At 44.7% G+C, this 23,312-nt stretch overlaps 2 protein-coding genes across 3 annotated transcripts in view; one reads left to right on the top strand and one right to left on the bottom strand.

The window, feature by feature from the left end:
* gnpat (glyceronephosphate O-acyltransferase) overlaps positions 1-7,831 on the bottom strand; it is a 40,013-nt gene extending 32,182 nt beyond the window's left edge. Inside the window, exon 1 of one of the 2 annotated variants that reach the window (XM_033021821.1) lies at positions 7,611-7,831. In XM_033021821.1, the coding sequence (XP_032877712.1) occupies positions 7,611-7,667 (57 nt within the window). In that variant the 5' untranslated portion in view covers positions 7,668-7,831. The remainder of the gene's footprint in view (positions 1-7,610) is intronic. The other variant, XM_033021819.1, reaches the window with a different exon arrangement.
* A 330-nt stretch (positions 7,832-8,161) lies between these two features.
* Positions 8,162-23,084, top strand: c5h1orf131 (chromosome 5 C1orf131 homolog). The gene is made up of 7 exons (XM_033021818.1): positions 8,162-8,332; positions 10,195-10,580; positions 13,598-13,654; positions 16,423-16,518; positions 18,125-18,205; positions 18,420-18,463; positions 22,892-23,084. Exons 1-7 carry the CDS (start codon positions 8,263-8,265, stop codon positions 23,013-23,015), a joined length of 858 nt encoding a protein of 285 aa, XP_032877709.1. The 5' UTR covers positions 8,162-8,262; the 3' UTR covers positions 23,016-23,084.
* Positions 23,085-23,312: the final 228 nt, after the last annotated feature.

Here is a 23,312-nt window from a genome sequence, read left to right as displayed (position 1 = left end):
GGGATAGGCCCATTAGGCTTACCAAAATCAACTGTTTGGAACATCATTAAGAAGAAAGAGAGCACTAGTGAGCTTACTAATCGCAAAGGGACTGGCAGGCCAAGTAAGACCTCCACAGCTGACGACAGAAGAATTCTCTCTATAATAAAGAAAAATCCCTAAACACCTGTCCAACAGATCAGAAACACTCTTCAGGAGTCAGGTGTGGATTTGTCAATGACCACTGTCCGCAGAAGATTCATGAACAGAAATACAGAGGCTACACTGCAAGATGCAAACCACTGGTTAGCTGCAAAAATAAAATGGTCAGGTTACAGTTTGCCAAGAAGTACTTAAAAGAGCATTCACAGTCCTGTGGACAGATGAGACGAAGATTAATTTATATCAGAATAATGGCAAGAGTAAAGTATGGAGGAGAGAAGGAACTGCCCAAGATCCAAAGCATACCACTTCATTTGTGAAACACGGTGGTGGGGGTGTTATGGCCTGGGCATGTATGGCTGCTGAATGTACTGGCTCACTTATATTCATTGATGATACTATTTTATTTTATTGACCATTTTATTTTTGCAGTTAACCAGTGGTTTGCATCTTGCAGTGTAGCCTCTGTATTTCTGTTCATGAATCTTCTGCGGACAGTGGTCATTGACAAATACACACCTGACTCCTGAAGATGGTAGTAGCATAATGAATTCTGAAGTGTATAGACACATCCTATCTGCTCAAGTTCAAACAAATGCCTCAAATCCCATTGGCCGGGGGTTTATTCTACAGCAAGACAATGATTCCAAACATACTGCTAAAGCAACAAAGGAGTTTTTCAAAGCTAAAAAATGGTCACTTCTTGAGTGGCCAAGTCAATCACTCGATCTGAACTCAATTGAGCATGCCTTTTATATGCTGAAGAGTAAACTGCCCCCAAAACAAGCATAAGCTAAAGATGGCTGCAATACAGGCCTGGCAGAGCATCACCAGAGAAGACAACAGAGAAGATTGGTGATGTCCATGAATCGCAGACTTCAAGCAGTCATTGCATGCAAAGGATATGCAACAAAATACTAAACATGACTACTTTCATTTACATGACATTGCTGTGTCCCAAACATTATGGTGCCCTGAAATGGGGAGACTACGAATAAACACTGCTGTAATTTCTACATGGTGAAACCAAAATGTATAAAAATGGCCTTTATTAAAATCTAACAATGTGCACTTTAACCACATGCGATTTTTGCTATTGCAAATCTCAAATTGTGGATTACAGAGGCAAATTAATAAAAGATGGGTCTTTGTCCCAAACATTATGGAGGGCACTCTATATCTTTTCTCACTTTGTTCACATTTCTGCCCCTCCCCAGCCCCTCCCTCCCGATCTCTGACCTGCCCATCATTCCCCCAACCCCACCTTATCTCGTTCAATTAGATTAGATTAGATTATTCCTTTAATAATCCTTTTCAGGAAATTACAGTGCCACGACAGCTTCAAGACAAACATAACACCACGCTTTCATACATAACAAGTTAAAATACGTTAAAATACAAGTTAAAATACAATTAATTTAAAAAAGTGCAGTTATTTATGCTCATTATAAAGTCTTATAGCAGCTGGTAAACAGGACTTCCTGTATCTCTCCGTTTTGCACATTGGTGCAATCAGCCTCTGGCTGAAGATGCTGCTCTTGATCACCTTCAGGGCATGGAGTGGGTGAGTGGGGTTTGTCATTATGGAACCTAATTTATTTAGAGTTCTGGCCTCTGCCACCTGCTGGACCGTTCGTTGCTCAGCCCCGACCACTGAGCCGGCCTTCCTGATTAGTTTGTCCAATCTGTTTTTATCCGCTATACGGGCGCCATCTCCCCAACAGGCCACAGCAAAGAACAGAGCACTGGCCACCACTGAATGGTAGACACTGCACAGTAGGGGTTGGCAGATATTAAAAGACCTCAGCCTCCTTAAAAAATACAGTCGGCTTTGTCCCCTCCTGTACACCGCCTCCATATGACACTTCCAGTTCAGCTCACTGTCAAGCTGCACCCCAAGGTACCTGTGATTAGCAACCACCTCCACCTCAGTGCCCTTAATGGTGATCGGCGTTGCTTGAGTCCTCCTCCTCCCCCTCCGACCAACCTGTTTCACCCCTTCCTCAGATTGCCAAGACACTGGCAATCTTTCCTTTTCTCTCTCATGCAGGGTCACAACTCGAAATGTTGTAATATACCTTTTGCCTCCATAGATGCTGCTCGACCAGTTGTTTTTTTGCTTCAGATTCCAGCATCTGCACTCTGTCTTCAACAGATACATTATAGTTTGTTGCTGCACAGTACGTAGCAGTCATTAAATATTGTAAAATATCCTTTAAACCTTGAAGCTGTCAATAGGTTTCCTAGCAGTGCCATTTTGAGCTATCAAACAACCCTTTCATAACTAATTATTGTTTGTCTGTTTTCCTTTAAAAACATACCTTATGGTCATTGTCCTGTTTCTCATCATCCAATTTAGTGTCAGCACAATGAAAGACCTAGATGCTGCTTTATGCACAGCAAAAAATAGGTAAAGCTGCAGGTCTGGATAACATCTTAACTGAACAGATCAAGTACCTTGGACCAACTACAAAACAGTGGTTGCTGGCCATGTTTAACACCTGCATGGAGAGATGTCACATCCCAAAGATGTCACATCCCAAAGTGTCATAGCATTGCTGAAGCCAGGCAAAGATTCTTCAGCAACAAAGAGCTACAGGGCAATATCACTTCTTTGCCACACCTATAAGCTGTTTGAGCAACTCATCTTGACTCGCCTCAGCCCAGTGATAGAGCCATCGCTAATAAAGGAGCAGGCGGGATTCCGGCCTGGGAAGTCCTGCACTGGTCAGCTTCACAATCTCACCCAACACATAGAGGATAGCTTTCAGGAAGGTGTTATCACAGGCGCGGTTTTGGTAGACCTCTCAGCCGCTTATGATACAGTAAACCATCGCTGACTGTTACACAAAGTACTTGATCTGACACACAACTTGCATCTAACCAACCTGGTGAAAAATATACATCTTCTCAGTGATGTGACCTGGGGTCATCAGGTGTTTCGGGTCTCACAACACTAGACACCCTCGCCCAGGCGATCCAGCCGGTGTTGATCAGGCCCCGACTTGCGTCCCAGCAGCAACTGCCCTCGGATCAGCCATCTTAATAACTACTCTGCAGGGGTTGGGAGACTCTAGTGCATGGAGGGACTGGGCTCTGTGGGGTGAGTCCTGGCCGGGCTCCTCCTGTGTCTCATCAGGTTCAAGGCCTGTGCCCAGCACCTCTTTCTCCTTCTCCGAGCACTTCATTCTCGCCTGATGGATTTTTAGGCCACGGTGGTTCATTAGGCCTTTCCATAGCTTTATTGGATGTCTTTCTCACAAAAGACACAGACTGGGTGCTAACTCTGGTCGAAAACAGACGCTTCTTTGTCGAGCTGTCTGGAAAGAAAAGTCGCTAGCTCAGGCAGAAAAATTCAAGGAAGTGTACTGGCACCCACCTTGTTTAATATCTATGTTAACGACCAGCCTATCCATCCCAACACCAGGAGTTTCATTTATGCAGATGACCTATGTATTACAACCCAAAGTGCTGACTTCCTCGAGGCACAAGCTACTCTATGTGAGGCTTTAGTCAACCTGTCCTCGTACTACAAAGATAATCACCTGCGAGCCAATCCATCTAAAACCCAAGTCTGTGCCTTCCCCGTGAAGAATAAGTATGCAAATCGAAGGTTTAGGATCACATGGAATGGTCAGATTGGAGCACTGTGACAATCCAGTCTATCTCGGTGTGACTTGATCGATCTGACCTACAAAGCACATATCACCAAGCTTAAAGGAAAAGTCAGTTCCAGAAATGCTCTTCTTAGTAAGCTGAGTACCTCAAAATGGGGAGCAAATTCTACAACCATTCGATCAACAGCTCTGGCTCTCTGCTTCTCCGCAGCTGAGTATGCCTGTGCAGTATGGGAGGGCTCAGCTCATGTAAGGAAGATTGATCCTGTGCTAAACACAAGCTGTGGATGCATGAAACCTACCAAGACTGACATCATCTACCTACTCTCTGTCATTGCACCCCCCGAAATCAGAGCTGTAGCTAGTCAAAAAGAATGCCTCAGACAATCAGAGGATGAAAGACACCCCCTACATGACCATCCTTTGCTACCTCAGCATTTGAAATCACACAGAAATTTCATCTCTTCTGTCCATACCCTGGACTGCAGTGCAACGTCCAGAAGGCTCAAACTCTGGGAAGAGAGACTAGAGAAATCTCCGGAAGACATTCACATGGCAATCGATCCCTCCGAGAAACTCCCACCAGGTTTTGATCAACCGTTGATAACCTGGTGCAGTCTCAACAGACTACGGACAGGCATGGGAAGGAACAAATGCTGAACATGCTGAAGTGGGGATATGCTGAAGATACGGCAGACTGCGAGTGCGTACAGGGCCTCCAGACTATGGAACATCTCCTGAGCTGCGACATGCTGCATGACACATGCACTGTAAAGGACCTTGCAGAGGCCAACGACGTGGCACTAAAATTTGCTCGTTTTTGGCAAACAGTTGTGTGATGACACAAAATAATAATCTGATTTTCTGGGAGTATATTTTAACGGAGCTTAAATTCAAAACACTTATTGGGAAAGCTGGGTTTGGAATTGAACAGTCATTTACAAGGAGCAATTAAATAAAAATCTGCTGAAGTTTTCGCAAGGTAAGAATTCCTTCACTTTTATCAACCCAGCAGATCAATGCCCCCAGCATACAAATTCAATAAAATTCTGAATCAGAATTATTACAGGACAGGAGGACATTGAGCAACTCTTAGTGGATGCAAATTCTTTGTTACCAGTTATCCCATTCTCCATTCATTCCCCCCAGTCCAGCAATTCTTTTTTTGTAATTTTTAAGTATTTATCCAAGTTTGAAAGGTTGAGGTGAATCTATCCACTGCATTTTGAGGCTTTAGAGTATTCAAGGCCATCTTCAACCTCTTGCTTCTCAGTCTGAGGTTTCCATCTGCTTTAAAAGGGCATCTATTGTACCAGTACCCAAGATGTGCATGATGCTCAGTCTTAATGACTATCATCTGGTAGCACTTCCATCCACTGTAATTATGTTCTTTGAGAAATTGGCTATGGTGCAAATCAACTCCTGCCTCAGAAATGACCTTGGTCTGCTTCAATTTGCCTCAAGACTGCATGCTCAGCTCCCTGCTCTACTCTCTTTACACCCATGACTGTGACTACGCACAGATCCAATGACGTCTGCTAATTTGCCGACAATGCCACTTTTGTTAGCTGAATTATGGATGGTGAAGATAAAGCATACAGGAAAGAGACAGAACACCTGGTGCCACAACTACAACCTCTCACTCAGCATCAATAAAAGCAAGGAACCAAATGTGGACTTCGGAAAGGGGAAGTCAGTCGACTACATGCCAGTTCCGATTGGTGGGTCAGCAGTGGAGACAAATAACTTCAAATTCCTGGACGTTACCATCACAAATGACGTGTCTTAGGCCTAGCACCGACATATCACAAAGATGCCACGTCAACAACATTACTTTCTTAGAAGTTTAGAGATTCAGAGTGTCATCAAATACGCTAAGGAATTTCTGTAGAAAGCATCCTGACTGGGTCCATTATGGCAATTCCAATGCATAGGATTGCAAAAGTTTGCAGAGTGGTGGACTCAGCCCAGTCCATCACAGGCCAGCCCCCACCCCGCCATCTAAAGCGTCTCCATGACACGCTGACTAAAGAAGGTAGCATCTATCTAGGATCCCCACCAGCCGGGTCATGTTGACTTTTCACTGCAGCCATCAGGCAGAACATTGAGAAACCTGGTCCCATACCACCAGGGTCAGGAACAGCAATGTTCCTACAACCATCTTTCCTACAAGTTCTTGAACTGACCTACACAACCTGACAACAAAAAAACAAAATAAAACATTTCTTGCACTACCACCGACTTGTTTTCTAATTGTGTTTTTCATGATTGTTTTGTTCAGCCTTTTTATTTTCACTGTCTTGTAGAATGTACATGAATTTATATACAGTTTATGTTTTTGTGTTGTTTGTTCTATATGCCTGTGCTTTTCTCACTGTACTTCTGCATATAACAGTAAACTCGACGACATGCCAGAATTCAAGATTACAACTAAGAATGCCATTAGTTTTTTTTTTAATACCAAATCTGAATTTTTTGCCAATCTCTTGAGAGACTGTTCTTTGCATATTACATATAGATATAGGTATTACATATAGATTGCCCTTCATGGCCACAAGATATCTCCAACTACTTCCTCACCAAATCATGCTTGAAACATTGTCACTATTCCAATATACAACACAACTGTCGTTTTGTGCAGAAAGAAACTGCAGATGCTGGTTTAAACCGAAGATAGATGCAAAATGCTGGAGTAATTCAGTAGGACAGACAGCATCTCCAGAGAGAAGGATTTGGTGACGTTTCGGGTCGAGACCCTTCTTCAGCCATTCACCTGTCATTTTACACAGAGCAAACTTATGCAGACAGCAGTGTGATAATTGGCAGATAACCTTTTTCATTACTATTGGTGGAATGATAAATGAAGTAACAATCATGGACCTTTGAAGAACATGCAAGGGTGCCATAGTTTAATATATCGCACAGAGCTAAGCACGTCAAGTGAATCGTTTCTTTCGTAGAAGATTGAGGGGGGATCTTATAGAAACTTACAAAATTCTTAAGGGGTTGGACAGGCTAGATGCAGGAAGATTGTTCCCGATGTTGGGGAAGTCCAGAACAAGGGGGTCACAGTTTAAGGATAAGGGGGAAATCTTTTAGGACCGAGATGAGGAAAACATTTTTCACACAGAGTGGTGAATCTGTGGAATTCTCTGCCACAGAAGGTAGTTGAGGCCAGTTCATTGGCTATATTTAAGAGGGAATTAGATGTGGCCCTTGTGGCTAAAGGGATCAGGGGGTATGGAGAGAAGGCAGGTACAGGATACTGATTTGGATGATCAGCCATGATCATATTGAATGGCGGTGCAGGCTCGAAGGGCCGAATGGCCTACTCCTGCACCTATTTTCTATGTTTCTATGTTTTTCTATGTAATCAACTGGATTCTTACATTTGGGTCCAGAGACTTCGACCTATAATGCTTAAATTCGAAGGAGAGTATGACCACTGACCCTTAGCTATCTAGGTTATAGCTACAGAAAGTTAGATTTATATCTACTGACACCAGATTTGCTGGTTCACAATCCAACAATGCTTCATGATCTATTCTTAATGAAGACTGTAGGTAATTCCCAAATCTATTCTCTTGTTTCTTGGGATAGATGGCACTGGTTTTCTTGAGGTTGTTTGCTCTTGGCGGCTACAAATGCATTTCGTCTTGTCACTTTCTCTCTGTATATCCGCAGGCAGACCCGTCACTCTTTGGAGGGTAACCGATCTGTCACCACTGGCCTCCCACTCAGTGGCCTCCGTGTCCGGGTAATGTCGGGCCCGGGATTTGCATCAGCGACGCCGGCTCAAGGCACAGACACGGCGCCCATCACGCATCAACGCACTGGCGACGGAACACTCACCGAGTACAGGGAGTCCACGGTCGTGCCCGCCATGTTGTTTGGGGCCATGTGCGACATCCGCGGCTCATAATCTCTACGCCCGTTAGCAACAGCCGCCCCGCCAGGCCACGTCACCGCCCACCGTCCTCGCGGCCGGCCGGGCTACCAACCAACCGCCGCTCGCGCTTCCTCCTTCCGCGAGCCGCACCCCTCGCCCGTCTGCCCCTCCCCCTGCCCCTCCCCCTGCCCCTCCCACTCCACGCCCCTCCCAGAGCAGCGCAGTCCCGCCCACTAGCAACGGCCGCGCCCGCGCCAGCCAGTGCGAGCCTCGCCCCACCCCCAGACCAGCGCAAGCCCCGCCCCGCCCCCTCACCTTCCTTATCCCCGGAGCTTGCGCGAGCCACGCCCCTGCACCCGCCGCCATGCCCCTCCCCGGACCATCCGAAGCCATGCCCCCTCCCGGTAACGCGCTCTCCTCGGACCAGCGCAAGCTCCACCCACTACAATCGGCCCCGCCCCTCCCCAGGTTCTTCGCCGACCAGCGCCCGCGCCGCCGTGATGACGTCAGAGGAACCACTGAGCTCAGCGTGGACGGTCCGACGATCGGCGTGCTTCGCGAGCGTGATGACGTGATGACGCACGGACGTAGACACAGCGTGGAGCGGGTGTAGTGATGGGCGAGAGCGGCGGCGAGGCCGAGCGGCGGTTGCTGGAGCGGGTCCTGGGGCTGCTGTACGAGTGCGGTAAGCGCCGGCCGACCGACCGACCGACCGACCGGCATTTCGTTGCCGACTTGGGGCGGGGCGGGGTCTCAGTTTAATTGGAGGAACATAACCTCATATTTCACTTGGGCAGCTTACAACCCAGCGGTCTGAAGAAGGGAGACAAAAAATGCTGGAGAAATTCAGCGGGTGAGGAAGCATCTACGGAGAGAAGTAATTGGCGACGTTTCGGGTCGAGCCCCATCTTCAGACTGATCTCGACCCGAAACGTCACCTATTCCTTCTCTCCGGAGATGTTGTCTGACCCGCTGAGTTACTCCAGCATTTTGTTTCTATCTTCGGTATGGATATTGATTTTTCTAACTTCCAGTAACCCTTGCATCCCCCTCACTCCGCCCCTCCCCCATTCCAATTGTTGTACTAGTTTCACTATCGTCCTGGTGAGTTTCATTGTTTGTATAACTCGTTATAACCTTCCCCACAGCCAACAATGGACCGTTTCCTTTATCATTGTTACATTTTGCAAATTTTCATTCATTTGTTCTATATCTCTCGAGATCATCGTCTATATTTTTCTGCCTACTGCCTACTCTGCATCATGCCTACTATTTTTCTGTGTGCTTCAGCAAAGCAAGAATTTCATTGTCCTATACAGGGACACATGACAATAAACTCACTTGAACTTGAACTATATCTCTCATTTCCCTTTCCCCTGACTCAGTCTGAAGAAGGGTCTCGACATGAAACGTCACCTATTGCTTTTCCCAGAGATGTTGCCTAACCTAGAGTTACTCCAGCTTTTCTTGCCTATTTTCGGTTTCAACCAACATCTGCAGTTCGTTCCTACACGTCTCAGTATAATTCCTTAAACGAAAGATGGCACGTCGGACAGTGCGGCACCCCCTCGATATATCCGAAGAGAAATACAGTACGGGGATGGGCCCTTTGGGCACTCAGTGCACACATCCAACCACTCATTAACACTAATACAATACAATACCGTTTATTGTCATTTGAACCTCAAATGAAGTTCAAATGAAATTTGAGTGCTGCAGTCATACAAGAAGAAACAATTAACAAGACACACAATTACACAAACATCCATCACAGTGAATCTCCTCCTCACTGTGATGAAGGCAAAGTCATTGTCACTCCCCTGTTTTCCATTCTTCTCCCAATGTTAAAGCCCCCGGCGGGCGATGGTAAGTCCCGCGGCCGTTAAAGCCGCGCCGGACGATGTAAGGCCCCGTTCCGGGTGCATATCTTGGTGCACATAACAATAATAAACCAGTATCAATGTCTACATAAAAAGAGAAACAGAGTCATCATTTCTTATCAATATAAATGAAACCTGCATTCTACCCATTCTCCTTACTCAAACTCACCTCCTGCATCCCGCACTCCTCTCTAATTGTACCACTTACTTACACTAGGTCAATTTACAGCGCCCAAGTAACTTTGCAACTTAGTGAGACCCTCTTTCACTGCTCCCCTTCTGTAATTCCTACTCCAGCAGTTGTTTGTTTGCCTGACACCGGCAACTGTAGTTTCTTGTATATATGGTATGGGCAAAACTGAAACGGAAAAGCAGGTGAGCCAAATTATGTAGCATCTTGATCACAGCCTCAGGAAAACCAAAAATGCATCATGACCATTGCTTATAGTCTTTTCCATCTAAAGAAGAGTTTCGACCCGAAACGTTACCCTTTCCTTCTCTCCAGAGATGCTGCCTGTCCCGCTGAATTATTCCAGCTTTTTGTGTCTATCTTCAGTTTAAACCAGCATCTGCAGTTCCTTCTTACACATTTGTAGTCTTTTGTTCCATCACTGTACAGACCTTTTATTCCAAGTGACTTTGATTTCTTTTTACATTGATATTACAGAAGAATCTGAGGTGGATGGAAAGAAGAACAAGGGAGAGAAACGAAAACTAAAAGGGGGAAGAGGCAAACGAGACAAAACAGAAAAAAAAATTGTTTGCTCAGAGGCCCAGGCTGTGCCTTGCACTGAGGCAGCGCCCAGAACAAGTAACTTGCATACAAAGACAACAGCGATCCCTTCTGCTAAGATTTCAAAGTGTCTGGAAGGGCTGCGCAGAGAGCTTCTTGATCCTGAGAATGAGCAGATCGTGTGCACAAAGGCAGAGGGAAGAAGAGAACCAGATGATCAGAATGGAACTGTCAGCAACAAGAAGCCAGTTGAAGTTGTAAGCTTTACCGGTGCTCGCAAGAAAAGGAAGCTTCCACCAGTCACAGCCGAGATCAGTAAAGTATGTTTCATAGTTTCTCTCATTCCACTTCTGCATTCCTGAAATTGCACATTTGCAACCTGCACTCAAACTCCACTCTAACCTTTTAACACCACTGGAAGCTCTCAAAGCCATCTGTTAACCAGATCTGATGGATCTCCAATTGGCATTTTAGTCACTGCCTACCACAGTACTGGCAAGTTGTAACCCATCTTCACAGGTTCACAAGTAATAAGAGCAGAATTAGGCCATTTGACCCATCGAGTCCACTCCACCATTCAATCATGGCTCATGTCTGCCTCTTATAGACCGTGGGCCGAGGTGCTTTTTCGTTTCATTTCGTGACCCAAATCACGTATCTGCCTGTATTTATAACATATTGTGTAAAAATATTATAGGAATCATACATGAAACTCGTCAAGAACAAAACCTGCACATATTTTAAAAATATGAGAAAACCCTCCAATTTTCCCAGTAGTAATTGTCCAATCAAAGCACGTTTGACATTGTTGGACGCCAATTGACCAATCACGCACTTTGTTTCATGATAGCTAGGCAGCGAGCACACTGGGATCATGGCTGCCTCCTAATAACATCACAACAATAGCAAGGTTTTGAAGGAAGAAAGGTAATGCTAACCACTTGCTGAAATTTTTGTTTTACAACTGATTTATCTTTGTAAAGTTATGATGTTGTGAACTGTGAAATAAAAATGATAAATAAAAATGTAGTTAGTGTCAGGGTCAGGGTTAGGCATTTTAGGGTTACGGTTAGGCATTTACCTCTCAGTCGAAGAGGGTTAGGGCAGGGGTCGACAACCTACGGCCCACGGGTCAGATCCTGCCCGTAACCTGAAAATATCCGGCCCGTGGGCGTATTGTTTTTTTGAGGACTTCCGTTACAGAGCCGGCGCGAAGGGGATGCTGAAGGCGGCCCTGGGCCGAGCTGAGCAGCAGGGGGAAGAGAGGGGGTCAGTCAATCGGTCGGGCTGTCGGCCGGCCGGTGGGTGCAGTGAGGGGTCGGTCGGGCTGTCGGCTGACGGAGCCAATGCTATGGGGGTACTGAAGGCGGCCCGGCTGGCGTGCAGGGCAGTGATGCTCCCCACAATGGGGTAATTGTGGCGTTGGGTGGGCTGCTGCTGATGATCCAGAAGGGCATGCTGGCCGAGGTGGACGCGCTGAGCATCACGTACAGCACACGCGTACAGAGTCCGCAGCTGGTCCCAAAGTGGCACCAGCTCCAGCCGTGGGCAGCTCTGGAAGGGGAGCGGGTTAGGGTTAGGCATTTTCCTCTCAGTGGAAGATGCCTTAGCACAGACAGGAAGTGTCACAGCTGGCGTCCTGGTGCCATTGCAACAACCTAGAGCTCAATGCTCTTAAGATTGTAGCTCTGTTAATTGATTGTAGACTTTAGGAGAGCTCCCCCTCCCCTCACCCCACTCACCATCAACAACACCACAGTCACATCTGTGGAGTCTTTTAAGTTCATGGGAACCATCATCTCCAAGGACCTTAAGTGGGGGGCTACCATCGACTCCACAGTCAAAAAGGCACAACAGAGTATGTACTTCCTGCGGCAGCTGAGGAAGCACAATCTGCCTCAGGCAATGATGGTCCAATTCTACACGGCCATCGTAGAGTCTGTTCTCACCTACTCCATCATGGTCTGGTTTAGCTCAGCCGCCAAGCACGACGCCTGGAGGTTGCAGCGAATCATCCGATCAGCAGAAAAGATTATTGGCTGCAACCTTCCCTCCATTGATGAACTGTACACTGCAAGGGCCAGGAAGCGAGCGGGCAAGATCATCTCTGACCCCTCTGACCCTGGGCACAAACTCTTTGAATCACTTCCCTCTGGAAAGCGACTCCGGACTGTCAAAGCTGCCTCAGCCAGACATAAAAACAGTTTTTATCCACGAGTAGTTGCTCTACTCAACAGCCAAAAATCTGTAGCCTCCCTTTGATCTGGTATTTTGTTGGTTCACATGCTTGATCAATGATGTTTTATCCTTAATTTTTTATTATTATTAATGTTTAGTGTTTTCTGAGTCATTCGTAACTGTCACTGTATGTCATGTTGTTACTTGTGGGCGGAGCGCCAAGGCAAATTCCTTGTATGTGAATACTTATTTACTTCTCCCAGCCTAGCACTGCTCCAGTCCCACTATGCCTGTGACACCCACTCTGCACACTGGCAGTCAGTGGGGTTCAGCAAACTGGGGAAAGCACAGGATCTGCCTTCACCCATTAATTAGGCGGGTTCAGGAGCCGGTGAAATCCAGGACCTCTGCTACAGTCCCGTATTCAATGTTCCCATGTACAGCTATATATTATTGAGCACAAGAGGACGCTGTTACTTTTTCTAATTAGCTTAATTAATTTAGTGTGCAACTTTTTGCACTGACGAGTTATGAATTCCTTGTCAATTATGTTTTATCTAAATCTGTGCCAAATTTCAAGTAGATACCAGACATGGGTCACAAAAGTTAAAATCTAGAGCCCTTTTGGCACCTCGGCCCACTGCCTACTAATCCCATTTTCCTGCCTTCTACCCATAACCGATTCTAATCAATAATTTGTCTATCTCTGCCTTAAAAATATCCACTGACTTGAAACCGCACTCTCGGTTTTCAGAAAGGAGGTGAAGGAGGGAAGGATTTTCAACGGGACCAGCCTATTTGTTGATACGATGTCTGGTCTTTTGGTCTAACGTTAGCCTCATTTTGCGAAGTTGGAAATTCCCAGGTTTTTGTGTTGCCTAGTTAATTGATTCAGCTGCCTGCATAATCACATAGGGTGACTAAAAATTTGCAATAAAACACGTAAACACCATCTTCTTGCCATATGAGAAGAAGATTCTTGGATAATTTTGGCAATTATCAATTATCTGTCCATCAGCCTTGTTGGCAACTGCTGGGGCCTCTGGTTTTCCTCCCGGAAAGCTGTAGCTTTAGTAATTACCATTGCAATGAACCATTCTCCAGCCTTTTAAGTGAATTTAATGGTTGAAACAATTACTTTAAATTTTTACATGTGCAGGTGACAGAAACTGCTGAGCAGGACAACAGGATCCAGAATGCGATGAACTTGGAGAGGGTAAGTCTTGTATCAGCCCTGTTGTTTTTTGGTACAGATAGTTGTGTTCATTAAAAACCTTGCGTAATAGAAAAACACGTCATTGTTTTTGTGTCAGTGGGAAAAAGGGGGTTAGGGGCTAGAGAGATTCAGATGTAATAACAAAGTGATTGTGCCCACAGGATGTTCAAAACTAAAGTTTTTTTTAATAGCTTTAAGTTTACCTTTGTTACTGCAAGCTAAAAATACTTGGCTGTATGTTACATTGTGATATAGAGTATCATTGTCCAAGTGTCAACAGAAGTGATCGTTTGTCAATTTCAGTGGCCACCACAGTGAAACTAGCAGCCTGCGTTCTAATGAGACAATTAGGGCACATGGTATTGGGGGTAGAGTGCTGACATGGATAGAGAAGTGGTTGGCAGATAGGAAACAAAGAGTAGGGATTAACGGGTCCCTTTCAGAATGGCAGGCAGTGACTAGTGGGGTACCGCAAGGCTCGGTGCTGGGACAACAGCTGTTTACAATATACATCAATGATTTGGATGAAGGGATTCAAAGTAACATTAGCAAATTTGCAGATGACACAAAGCTGGGTGGCAGTGTGAACTGTGAGGAGGATGCTATGAGAATGCAGGGTGACTTGGGCAGGTTGGGGGAGTGGGCAGATGCATGGCAGATGAAGTTTAATGCGGATAAATGTGAGGTTATCCACTTTGGTAGGAAAAACAGGAAGGCAGATTACTATCTAAATGGCATCAAGTTGGGAAAAGGGGAAGTACAACGGGATCTGGGGGTCCTTGACATCAGTCTATGAAAGTAAGCATGCAGGTACAGCAGGCAGTGAAGAAAGCGAATGGCATGTTGGCCTTTATAACAAGAGGAATCGAATATAGGAGCAAAGAGGTCCTTCTGCAGTTGTACAGAGCCCTAGTGAGACCATACCTGGAGTATTGTGTGCAGTTTTGGTCCCCTAATTTGAGGAAGGACATTCTTGCTATTAAGGGAGTGCAGCGTAGGTTTACAAGGTTAATTCCCAGGATGTAGGACTGTCATATGCTGAGAGAATGGAGCAGCTGGGCTTGTCCACTGGATTTTCGAAGGATGAGAGGGGTCTCATTGAAACATATAAGATTGTTAAGGGTTTGGACACACTTGAGGCAGGAAACATGTTCCCGATGTTGGAGTCCAGAACCAGGGGCCACAGTTTAAGAATAAGGAGTAAGCCATTTAGAACGGAGACAAGGAAACACTTTTTCTCACAGAGAGTGGTGAGTCTGTGGAATTCTCTGCCTCAGAGGTCAGTGGAGGCAGGTTCTCTGGATGCTTTCAAGAGAGAGCTAGATAGGGCTCTTAAAAATAGCGGAGTCAGGGGATATGGGGAGAAGGCAGGAACGGGGTACTGATTGGGGATGATCAGCCATGATCGCATTGAATGGCTGATCGCTGGCTCGAAGGGCCAAATGGCCTGCTCCTGCACCTATTGTCTATTGTCTATTGGTGTCTAACTGTGGAGGTTACATGGAAACAGCATTTTATTTCCCCGAGACTGCTTTTTTTTACCCAAAGGCAGCTTTTTTCTGCTTATCAATTTCTAAAGTAACTTGTAAGTGGATCTCTCATTCTTGATCGAAATCACGTTATAAGCAATTTGGCTCGAGTAATGCAAATAATTCCCTAAGTTGTCAGTCGTGTGTATCCAATTAGTTTTACAGAAACGCACATTATAGCAGAGCTACCTTTACATGAGTCATCTGTTCACTTTTCTGTGCAGCGGCAGAGGGAATCTCTTGGATTTCTTCAAACTTTAAGGGGTCTTGTAAAGATTGGGGAATACCCATAGAAATTGGATATGCTTGAACAGGGGTACTGACAAGGGTATGCAGATAGGGGTATGGGGTATCTGATTAATTGCATAAACACAAACATCATAGCCTCAGCTGCTATGAAGGCGACTGTTAGTGGGGGAGAAGTAGAGACACTGCACATCTTATGGATGGGTAGACAAAAATGCTGGAAGAACTCAGCGGGTGAGGCAGCATCTATAGAGAGAAAGAATAGGCGACACACTATCCAGCATCTACAGTTCTTTCTTATGGATGGGTAGTTGTTAAAGCCCCTGCAAAGAGTTTGATGGTTACAACCAGGGAGATTTGGTCATACGTGATGAGCAGAATTAGGCCATTCGGCCCATCAAGTCTACTCTGCTAATCAATCATAGCTGATCTATCTCTCCCTCCTAACCCCATTCTCCTGCCTTCTCCCCATAACTCCTGACACTTGTACTAATCAAGAATCTATCTATCTGTGCTGTAAAAGTATCCATTGACTTGGCCTCCACAACCTTCTGTGGCAAAGAATTCCACAGATTCACCACCCTCTGATTAAAGAAATTCCTCCTCATCTCCTTCCTAAAGGAACCTCCTTTAATTCCGAGGCTGTGACCTCTAGTCCTAGATTGTCCCACTAGTGGAAACATCCTCTCCACATCCACTCTATCCAAGCCTTTCACAATTCGGTAAGTTTCAATGAGGTCCCCCCTCATTTGCTGCAGATGGTTGGGCTCGGCGGTGTGCGATAGGTGTCCATGCTGGTTTGTTGCCACTTACTGCAACTTACTGCACCTGCTCTACATATGGAGGCATGAAGACAGTGGGTTGGGGGGGCCTAGTGGAGACACGCTGACCAAACTCATGCAGGATGATCTAACGGACCCAAAAAATGCAATTGAACAGTGTACCAGTGAATCGTAACCAAGAGCCTCACTGTTGATGCCTTCTGCTTTACAGGCCCGTCTGGAAGTGCACAGATTTGGTATCACTGGATACAGAAAAGAACAGCAAAGGGTTTTAGAACAAGAGAGAGCTATAATGCTTGGCGCTAGGGTATGTCATATGGATTGCACTGTATGTACGCATATTTGTTTGTGACCTGCTACAGTTCCTCATGCTGACTCTTTCATTCCTCCTGAGACTGATGGTTTCCACAAGGTACTGCTCTGTGTTCTTTACTCATTTTCAAGGGTAGAAGTTATGCTGAGGTGTGCAACCCTTTGCTCTGGCACTTGAGCTAGTTAGGTTCAGGCAGCTCAAAGCTATTTCCATTTTCTGTTTGCTATTTTATTGGCTTGAATTCTATGGCAACGGAAGTTTGGAAGGAGCTTTAGAGAATGATTCTCAAACTGGACCTTTATTAATATTAAGACACAAGAGACTAGGTGCAAGTGGCTGCAGCAAAAAAAAAAAGGTTATAGGCACTCGGCAGGTCAGACAGCATCTGTGGAGGGAAATTGACAGGCAACATTTTGGGTCTTGAGTTAATTTGGCTTGTAAAGGGGACACAATGGGTCAAGGCAGTCAAAGCGGACAGTGGGCTGAGGCAGGAATGCCAAGATGTAAGATGATTCTCAAGCTTGGGGGACAGGCCTCACTGAAACTGGATTACACCAGTCTCAGTGACCAGTTGCAAATAAAGTGACCTTAAGTGAGCCCACACCTGGATATTGCCCCGCAACCACTTCACGGATTCCAGGGGAGTGGAAGTGTAGAGAAGGGGGTACTATAAAAAGCGATATTTGTTGTTTATTTGGAAACATCTGCCCTAGGACAGAAGAACACCGGTCCCTGGACAGACCTGGTCTTCGAAGTTGAGCAATTTGTAATAAAGAGCGTGTGTTCTAAAAGTATATCATGGATTTCTAGTGAATATTTCCATCTACACGGCTGCTCTCGTTTTGCTCTATTAATAGTAGTCAACTTGGAATGTACGTATACGGTAACATTGTTTTGGACTCAACATGTTGACGCTCAATCATAACCACAGATCTGTAGTACATGTGACCCAGAGCACAGACACTCTGCACACCCTGTCCTCTCATTGTCGGCTGAGGCTCTGTAGCTGCCACCCTCGCCTTCAAGTCAGAAGGTTATGTTTATGTGGCCCTCCTCTGGAGGCATGAGCATTTATATATTTTTTTTAATTTAAAAAGGGGCCGAAGCTTCCATGATGGTACTTGTGGAGTACTGAATTTTAAATTTTTTTAATTTATTTTAATTTTTTTATTTGTCATTCAGACCTTTCGGTCTGAACGAAATGTTGTTTCCCTGCAGTCATACATATAATAAAATATGACAAAAACACACAATCAACGCAAATTTAACATCCACCACAGTGAGTTCACCAAACACCTCCTCACTGTGATGGAAGGCAAAATCTTAAAGTCTCTGTCTCTTCCCTCTTTGTTCTCCCTCTGCGCCGAGGCACTGCTGGAAATGATGTCTTGACGGTTGGATCCCACGTGGCAATGTTTGAGGAATAATATAATTGCACTTGATGCCTTGTATGATGCATAATGTTCCTGGGTATAATGCATTCATATGGAATATTCACAATGCACACACATGTAGAAAATTCTCACATTGTAACTAATGTCAGGAATTTGAAGGTCCTAATTAAACTTTACAATCCTTTGTACTGATGATTTTATTTCAGCCTCCAAAACGTGAATATGTAAATTACAAAACTTACCAGGAAATGGTGAAAAATAAGGAAACAGCGAAACAAATGAAAATGGTTAGTGCTGTTTTATCATTGGGCTTATTCTCAGCAGAGCATCTTATTCCTGAACTTTAAGACATTGCTTGCCTTCCTTGTGAAGTGTACGTCAGAATATATTGGAATAATATCTCATAGGATCGTGCTGATTTGTAATTTGTGTATTGGCTAAGAGATGTCAAACTATGTCACCATTCATTTTCATTATTAGATTTTTCCTTTCTTATTTCAGAACTCAAAATCGGCCCTGCCAAAGGAAAAGAAGGACGAGGACAGGTGAGGAGTGGGAGAAAATGTCTGTGTCTCTCTCTTTGTGCCATATTATCCTTCTCAAAAGTTTATACCAAAAGTCAAGTGATCTATACCTTTGTTTCCGTGACCACACTTTCCTTACCTCATCCCCTCGTGTTGACGTTGTCATTGATGATGTTGTCTCTCTTATCCATCTTGTACATCAAGACCAGTTGAGCTCTCCATAATTGAGCTTCCTCGAATCCTTCTGCATTGTCAGACTGCTTATAGAAACATAGAAAATAGGTGCAGGAGTAGGCCATTCAGCCCTTCAAGCCTGCACCGCCATTCAATATGATCATGGCTGATCATCCAACTCAGTATCCTGTACCTGCCTTCTCTCCATACCCCCTGATCCCTTTAGCCACAAGGGCCACATCTAACTCCCTCTTAAATATAGCCAATGAACTGGCCTCAACTACCTTCTGTGGCAGACAATTCCACAGATTCACCACACTCTGTGTGAAAAATGTTTTTCTCATCTCGGTCCTAAAAGATTTCCCCCTTATCCTTAAACTGTGACCCCTTGTTCTGGACTTCCCCAACATCGGGAACAATCTTCCTGCATCTAGCCTGTCCAACCCCTTAAGAATTATGTTTAATGATGAGCAACAATTTCCTCCAGCTAAAAGGTTTTGATCAGTAAAGACATTGTATTGTTGTTACCAAGCAGTTCAGTCTAGGTTTATTATTGTCATGTGTACCAAGATACAGTGAAATGCTTTGTTTTAAAATCAGATCAGATAGTACTATACATAAAGGCAATCAAGTCAAACTCGAGTACATGAGGTAGCACCAAAGAGAAGATACATAGTGTAGAATATAGTCCTCAACATTGTAGTGCATCAGTTCCATCGGCAAAGTGCAATATCCACAATGGGGTAGAGGTGAATTGGCCTGTACCCTGGTTTATGGAAGGACCATTCAGATGCCTGATAACATAGGGGATGAAGTTGTTCCTGAGTCTGGTGGTGCACTCTTTCACACTTCTGTATCTCCTGCCAGCTGGGAGCAGGGAGAAGGAATGACCGGGGTATGACAAGTCTTTGATTATGTTGGGGGGTTTTTCCGAGGAAATATAAAGTGTAGATGCAGTCGATGGTGGGAAATCTGGACTGTGTGATGGACTGGCCTACAGCTACAACTCTCTCCAATTTCTTGAGGTCTTGGGCAGAGCTGTCCTCAAACTGAGGTGTGAAGCAACCCGACAGTATGCTTTCTATGGTGCACCTGTAGAGTTATTGGAGAAATGCCGAATTTCCTCAGTCTCTCAAGGAACTAGGGTTGTTACATAGAAACATAAAAAAATAGGTGCAGGAGTAGGCCATTCGGCCCTTCGAGCCTGCACCGCCATTCAATATGATCATGGCTGATAATCCAACTCAGTATCCTGTACCTGCCTTCTCTCCATACCCCCTGATCCCTTTAGCCATAAGGGCCACATCTAACTCCCTCTTAAATATAGCCAATGAACTGGCCTCAACTACCTTCTGTGGCAGAGAATTCCAGAGATTCACCACTCTCTGTGTGAAAAATGTTTTTCTCATCTCAGTCCTAAAAGATTTCCCCCTTATCCTTAAACTGTGACCCCTTGTTCTGGACTTCCCTCAACATCGGAAACAATCTTGCTGCATCTAGCCAGTCCAACCCCTTAAGAATTGTGTAAGTTTCTATAAGATCCCCCCTCACATGTTGGTGTGCTATCTGGGCTGTTGCATTGATGTGTTCTCCATGACAGATTATTGGTAATATTATTACCATTGAATTTGAAGCTCCAGACCATTTCACTTCACGCCATTAATGCTGATTGGGAAATGTACTCCACCATACTTCCTGAAGTCAATAACTAGCTCATTTGCTGACATTGAGCGAGAGGTTATTGTCCTCACACAATGTAACTCAGTACTTTATCTCCTTCCTCTACCCGGTCTCATCATTGTTTGTGATCCGGCCCACGACAATGGTGTCATCTGCAAACTTGTAGATGGAGTTAGTGGTGAATTTGGCCGTACAGTAATGAGTGTATCGGGTGTGTAGTAGGAGGCTGAGAACACATCCTTGCTGTGCATCAGAGTTGAGAATTATTGTGGAGGAGGTGGTGTCACCTATCCTCACTGATTGTGGTCTAGGCGTCAAAAATCAAGAATCCAGTGCCAGATGCGAGTGCTGAATTCTAGGTCATGGAGTTTGGAGATGAGTTTGGATGGGATTATGGTGTTGAGGATAGAGCTATAGTTGATAAATAAGAGTCTAAAATAGGAGTTCTTGTCCTGGTGTTCCAGAGATGAGTTTAGGGTCAGGGAGATGGGGTCTGCTATGGACCTGTTGCGACAGTAGTAAACAAACTAGTGGATCAATGCTGGCCGGTAGGTTGGAGTTAATGTGCGCCATCAGCAGTCTCACAAAGCACTTCATGATAGTGGTTGTCGGAGCCATTGGACGGTGATCATAAAGCACGCTACCTTTTCTTTAACGCTGGATGATAGTGGTCTTCTTGAAGTAGGTGGGGACCTCCAGAATTGAGTATTGAGAGGTTAAAGATGAGATGATTAAGAGGCCTTAAATTCCCTTTCACAGCTACTGTCAATTAGTCTGCAGACTTGGTATCTATTTCAAACTTGTGTGCTGAGCTTTCAGTAATTATATCTGTTCTCGGGTGCTAACATAGTTTTGATGGTATGAATCATGTCTTTGGAAGTCTGACTCCAGGGACTTGAACTCATTATCCAGTCCAATCTGATGTGCCTTATGGGCTTGCCCCACTTAAGCGACTTTTTAGGCGACTGCGGGAGACTATGCAGTCGCCACATGTTCGCTGGTCGTTGCCGGGGAGTCGCCTTCATGGTCGCGAGGAGTTCCTGCATTCTGGGAACCAGTCGCGGCCTCATTGCGGTCACCGTGAACATTTCAACTTGTTGAAAAATTAGCGGCGACTAAATTGAAGCCGCCATGGAGAGTAGCGAGAATTCTTGCGCCGTAGGTGGGTCGACAGGAGGTCCGAGTGGGTTGCCAGGAGGTCGAAGGTTCTCGGAGGATCTCGTAGGTTGTAGCCGGTGCTGACCGGTGAATTTCATTGGTTCATTGGGGGAAAAAAAGGTAAGCAGAACCAAGCAGTAAGCAGAACCAAGGATACGTTAAATGTCCACCGAGCTTCGCAGCCGTGTTTCTCTGGCTTCTTAAAAGTTGTCTCCACTCCTCCTCCTTCTCCCCCCTCCCCCCTCTCTTTTAAAGGACTTACCTTACACTGTGCTTTAGCCATCTTTTTACAGCGCCAACCTTCCTGTTCATCGTGGTGTGTCTATCACCTTGGCTTTGCACCGTGTGAATTTTTTAGACAGGGAGGGCGGGTGGGGAGGGGCGCTGTCTAAAAAATTCACACGGGCTGGTGAAGGAAGCAATGTGTTTGTGTGTGTGTGTGTTCCACTCTGACAGTCGCTGTTCCAGTTGCCGGTTTTTCGCCTAGATGGGACAGGCCCATTAGATAGCATTTTTTAAAACGACTTTACATTGAAGTCCAGCCTACTTTCTTATTCAAGCATAAAATATATCATAGAACTATTTAATGAAGACCAGGAGTTTCCAGTTACAAGATCAATATTTAGTCATCGGCCAGTGCCAGACTTGTGGGATATTGGTGTTTGCTCATTGCTGGAGCATTTGATAAAATAATCTGATTGACTATTAAGTGTTTTAGATTGGCCTGAGGTATGTAAATCTCCATGTCCATTTGTTTTCCTATGATAAACCACTTTTTTATTCATTTAATCTTCTCTCTTGCTACTGAAACATTAATCAGTATGTTTGAACACCAGCCTTAATGTTTCCATGCTGTTAATTGGCCTTGCAATTTCTACCCTTAATATTTGAGAATTCATCGTGAAAGTCCCCACACAAAGTACTGTTTATCCATTGTTTTTGTTCTTACAGGCCTATGGTGACTTCTGGCCTCCCATTGCCGCAAATAGTGCCCTTTTGTCTGCACCAAAGACCAGTCTCCGAAAGCTCCTATTTGTCCTTTCTACTGGATCTGGTCTCTGTGTAATTGCCTCCTTCAGCTTCCTTAACCCCAGAGCTTGTAATTCATTGCAAATCTTCCACTGCTTTTAAACTCCCTCCCTAAAAGTTAACTGCTTGGACTAAACTTTGGCTTCTCTCCAAATTTGTCTTCTTAGTTCAAAGACCATTTTATTGTTCTGTACACCTTAAATATTTTTGCTTTTAAAACTATTTTATAAGTGCATATTGTTGAATACAGAATTCATGGACCAATTGGGATCATCCATTCCATGGACATATGGTCTATCAATTAATCCCCAGTAAATTATGCAATTTACAATTAACCTGGCTAGCATTAAGTATCATGTAAAGTACAAGCTTTAACTATGTACATTTATTGGGATTTGGTATCCACAGGCGACACAAGAAGTCTGGCAGAGCCCCATCTGGACAGGTGGGACGATTTAAAAATGGAGCGCTGATCCTCAGTGACAATGACATCAAGAGACTCAAAGTCAGTTCAAAATCAAAACATCGCTAATTTTGTTCTGTTCCTAAAGTATGCAAATATCATGTTTTTGTTATAAATAAATATTGTGCAACATGGCAATCAGATGGGGTTTTGCTTTTATTGCGATGTTTGGTTAAATACATTTCTGACTCTCAAAGCTGCTGCACTTGAGATTGAATTTAAATTTTACTTCATTTGTTTCCACGGTTAACGGTAAAGAATTTAAGGCAAATCGAGTTTATTGCCATATGCACAAGTACGACAAGTTACGGGTGCAATGAAAATCTTGCAGCAACATCATAGGCACATAAAACATAAATTATACGT

The sequence above is a fragment of the Amblyraja radiata genome, chromosome 5, assembly GCF_010909765.2.
Source record: "Amblyraja radiata isolate CabotCenter1 chromosome 5, sAmbRad1.1.pri, whole genome shotgun sequence".
Classification (NCBI taxonomy): Eukaryota; Metazoa; Chordata; class Chondrichthyes; order Rajiformes; family Rajidae; genus Amblyraja; species Amblyraja radiata.
The sequence above is the reverse complement of the archived record's forward strand: the minus strand, read 5'-3'. Positions and strand labels throughout refer to the sequence as shown.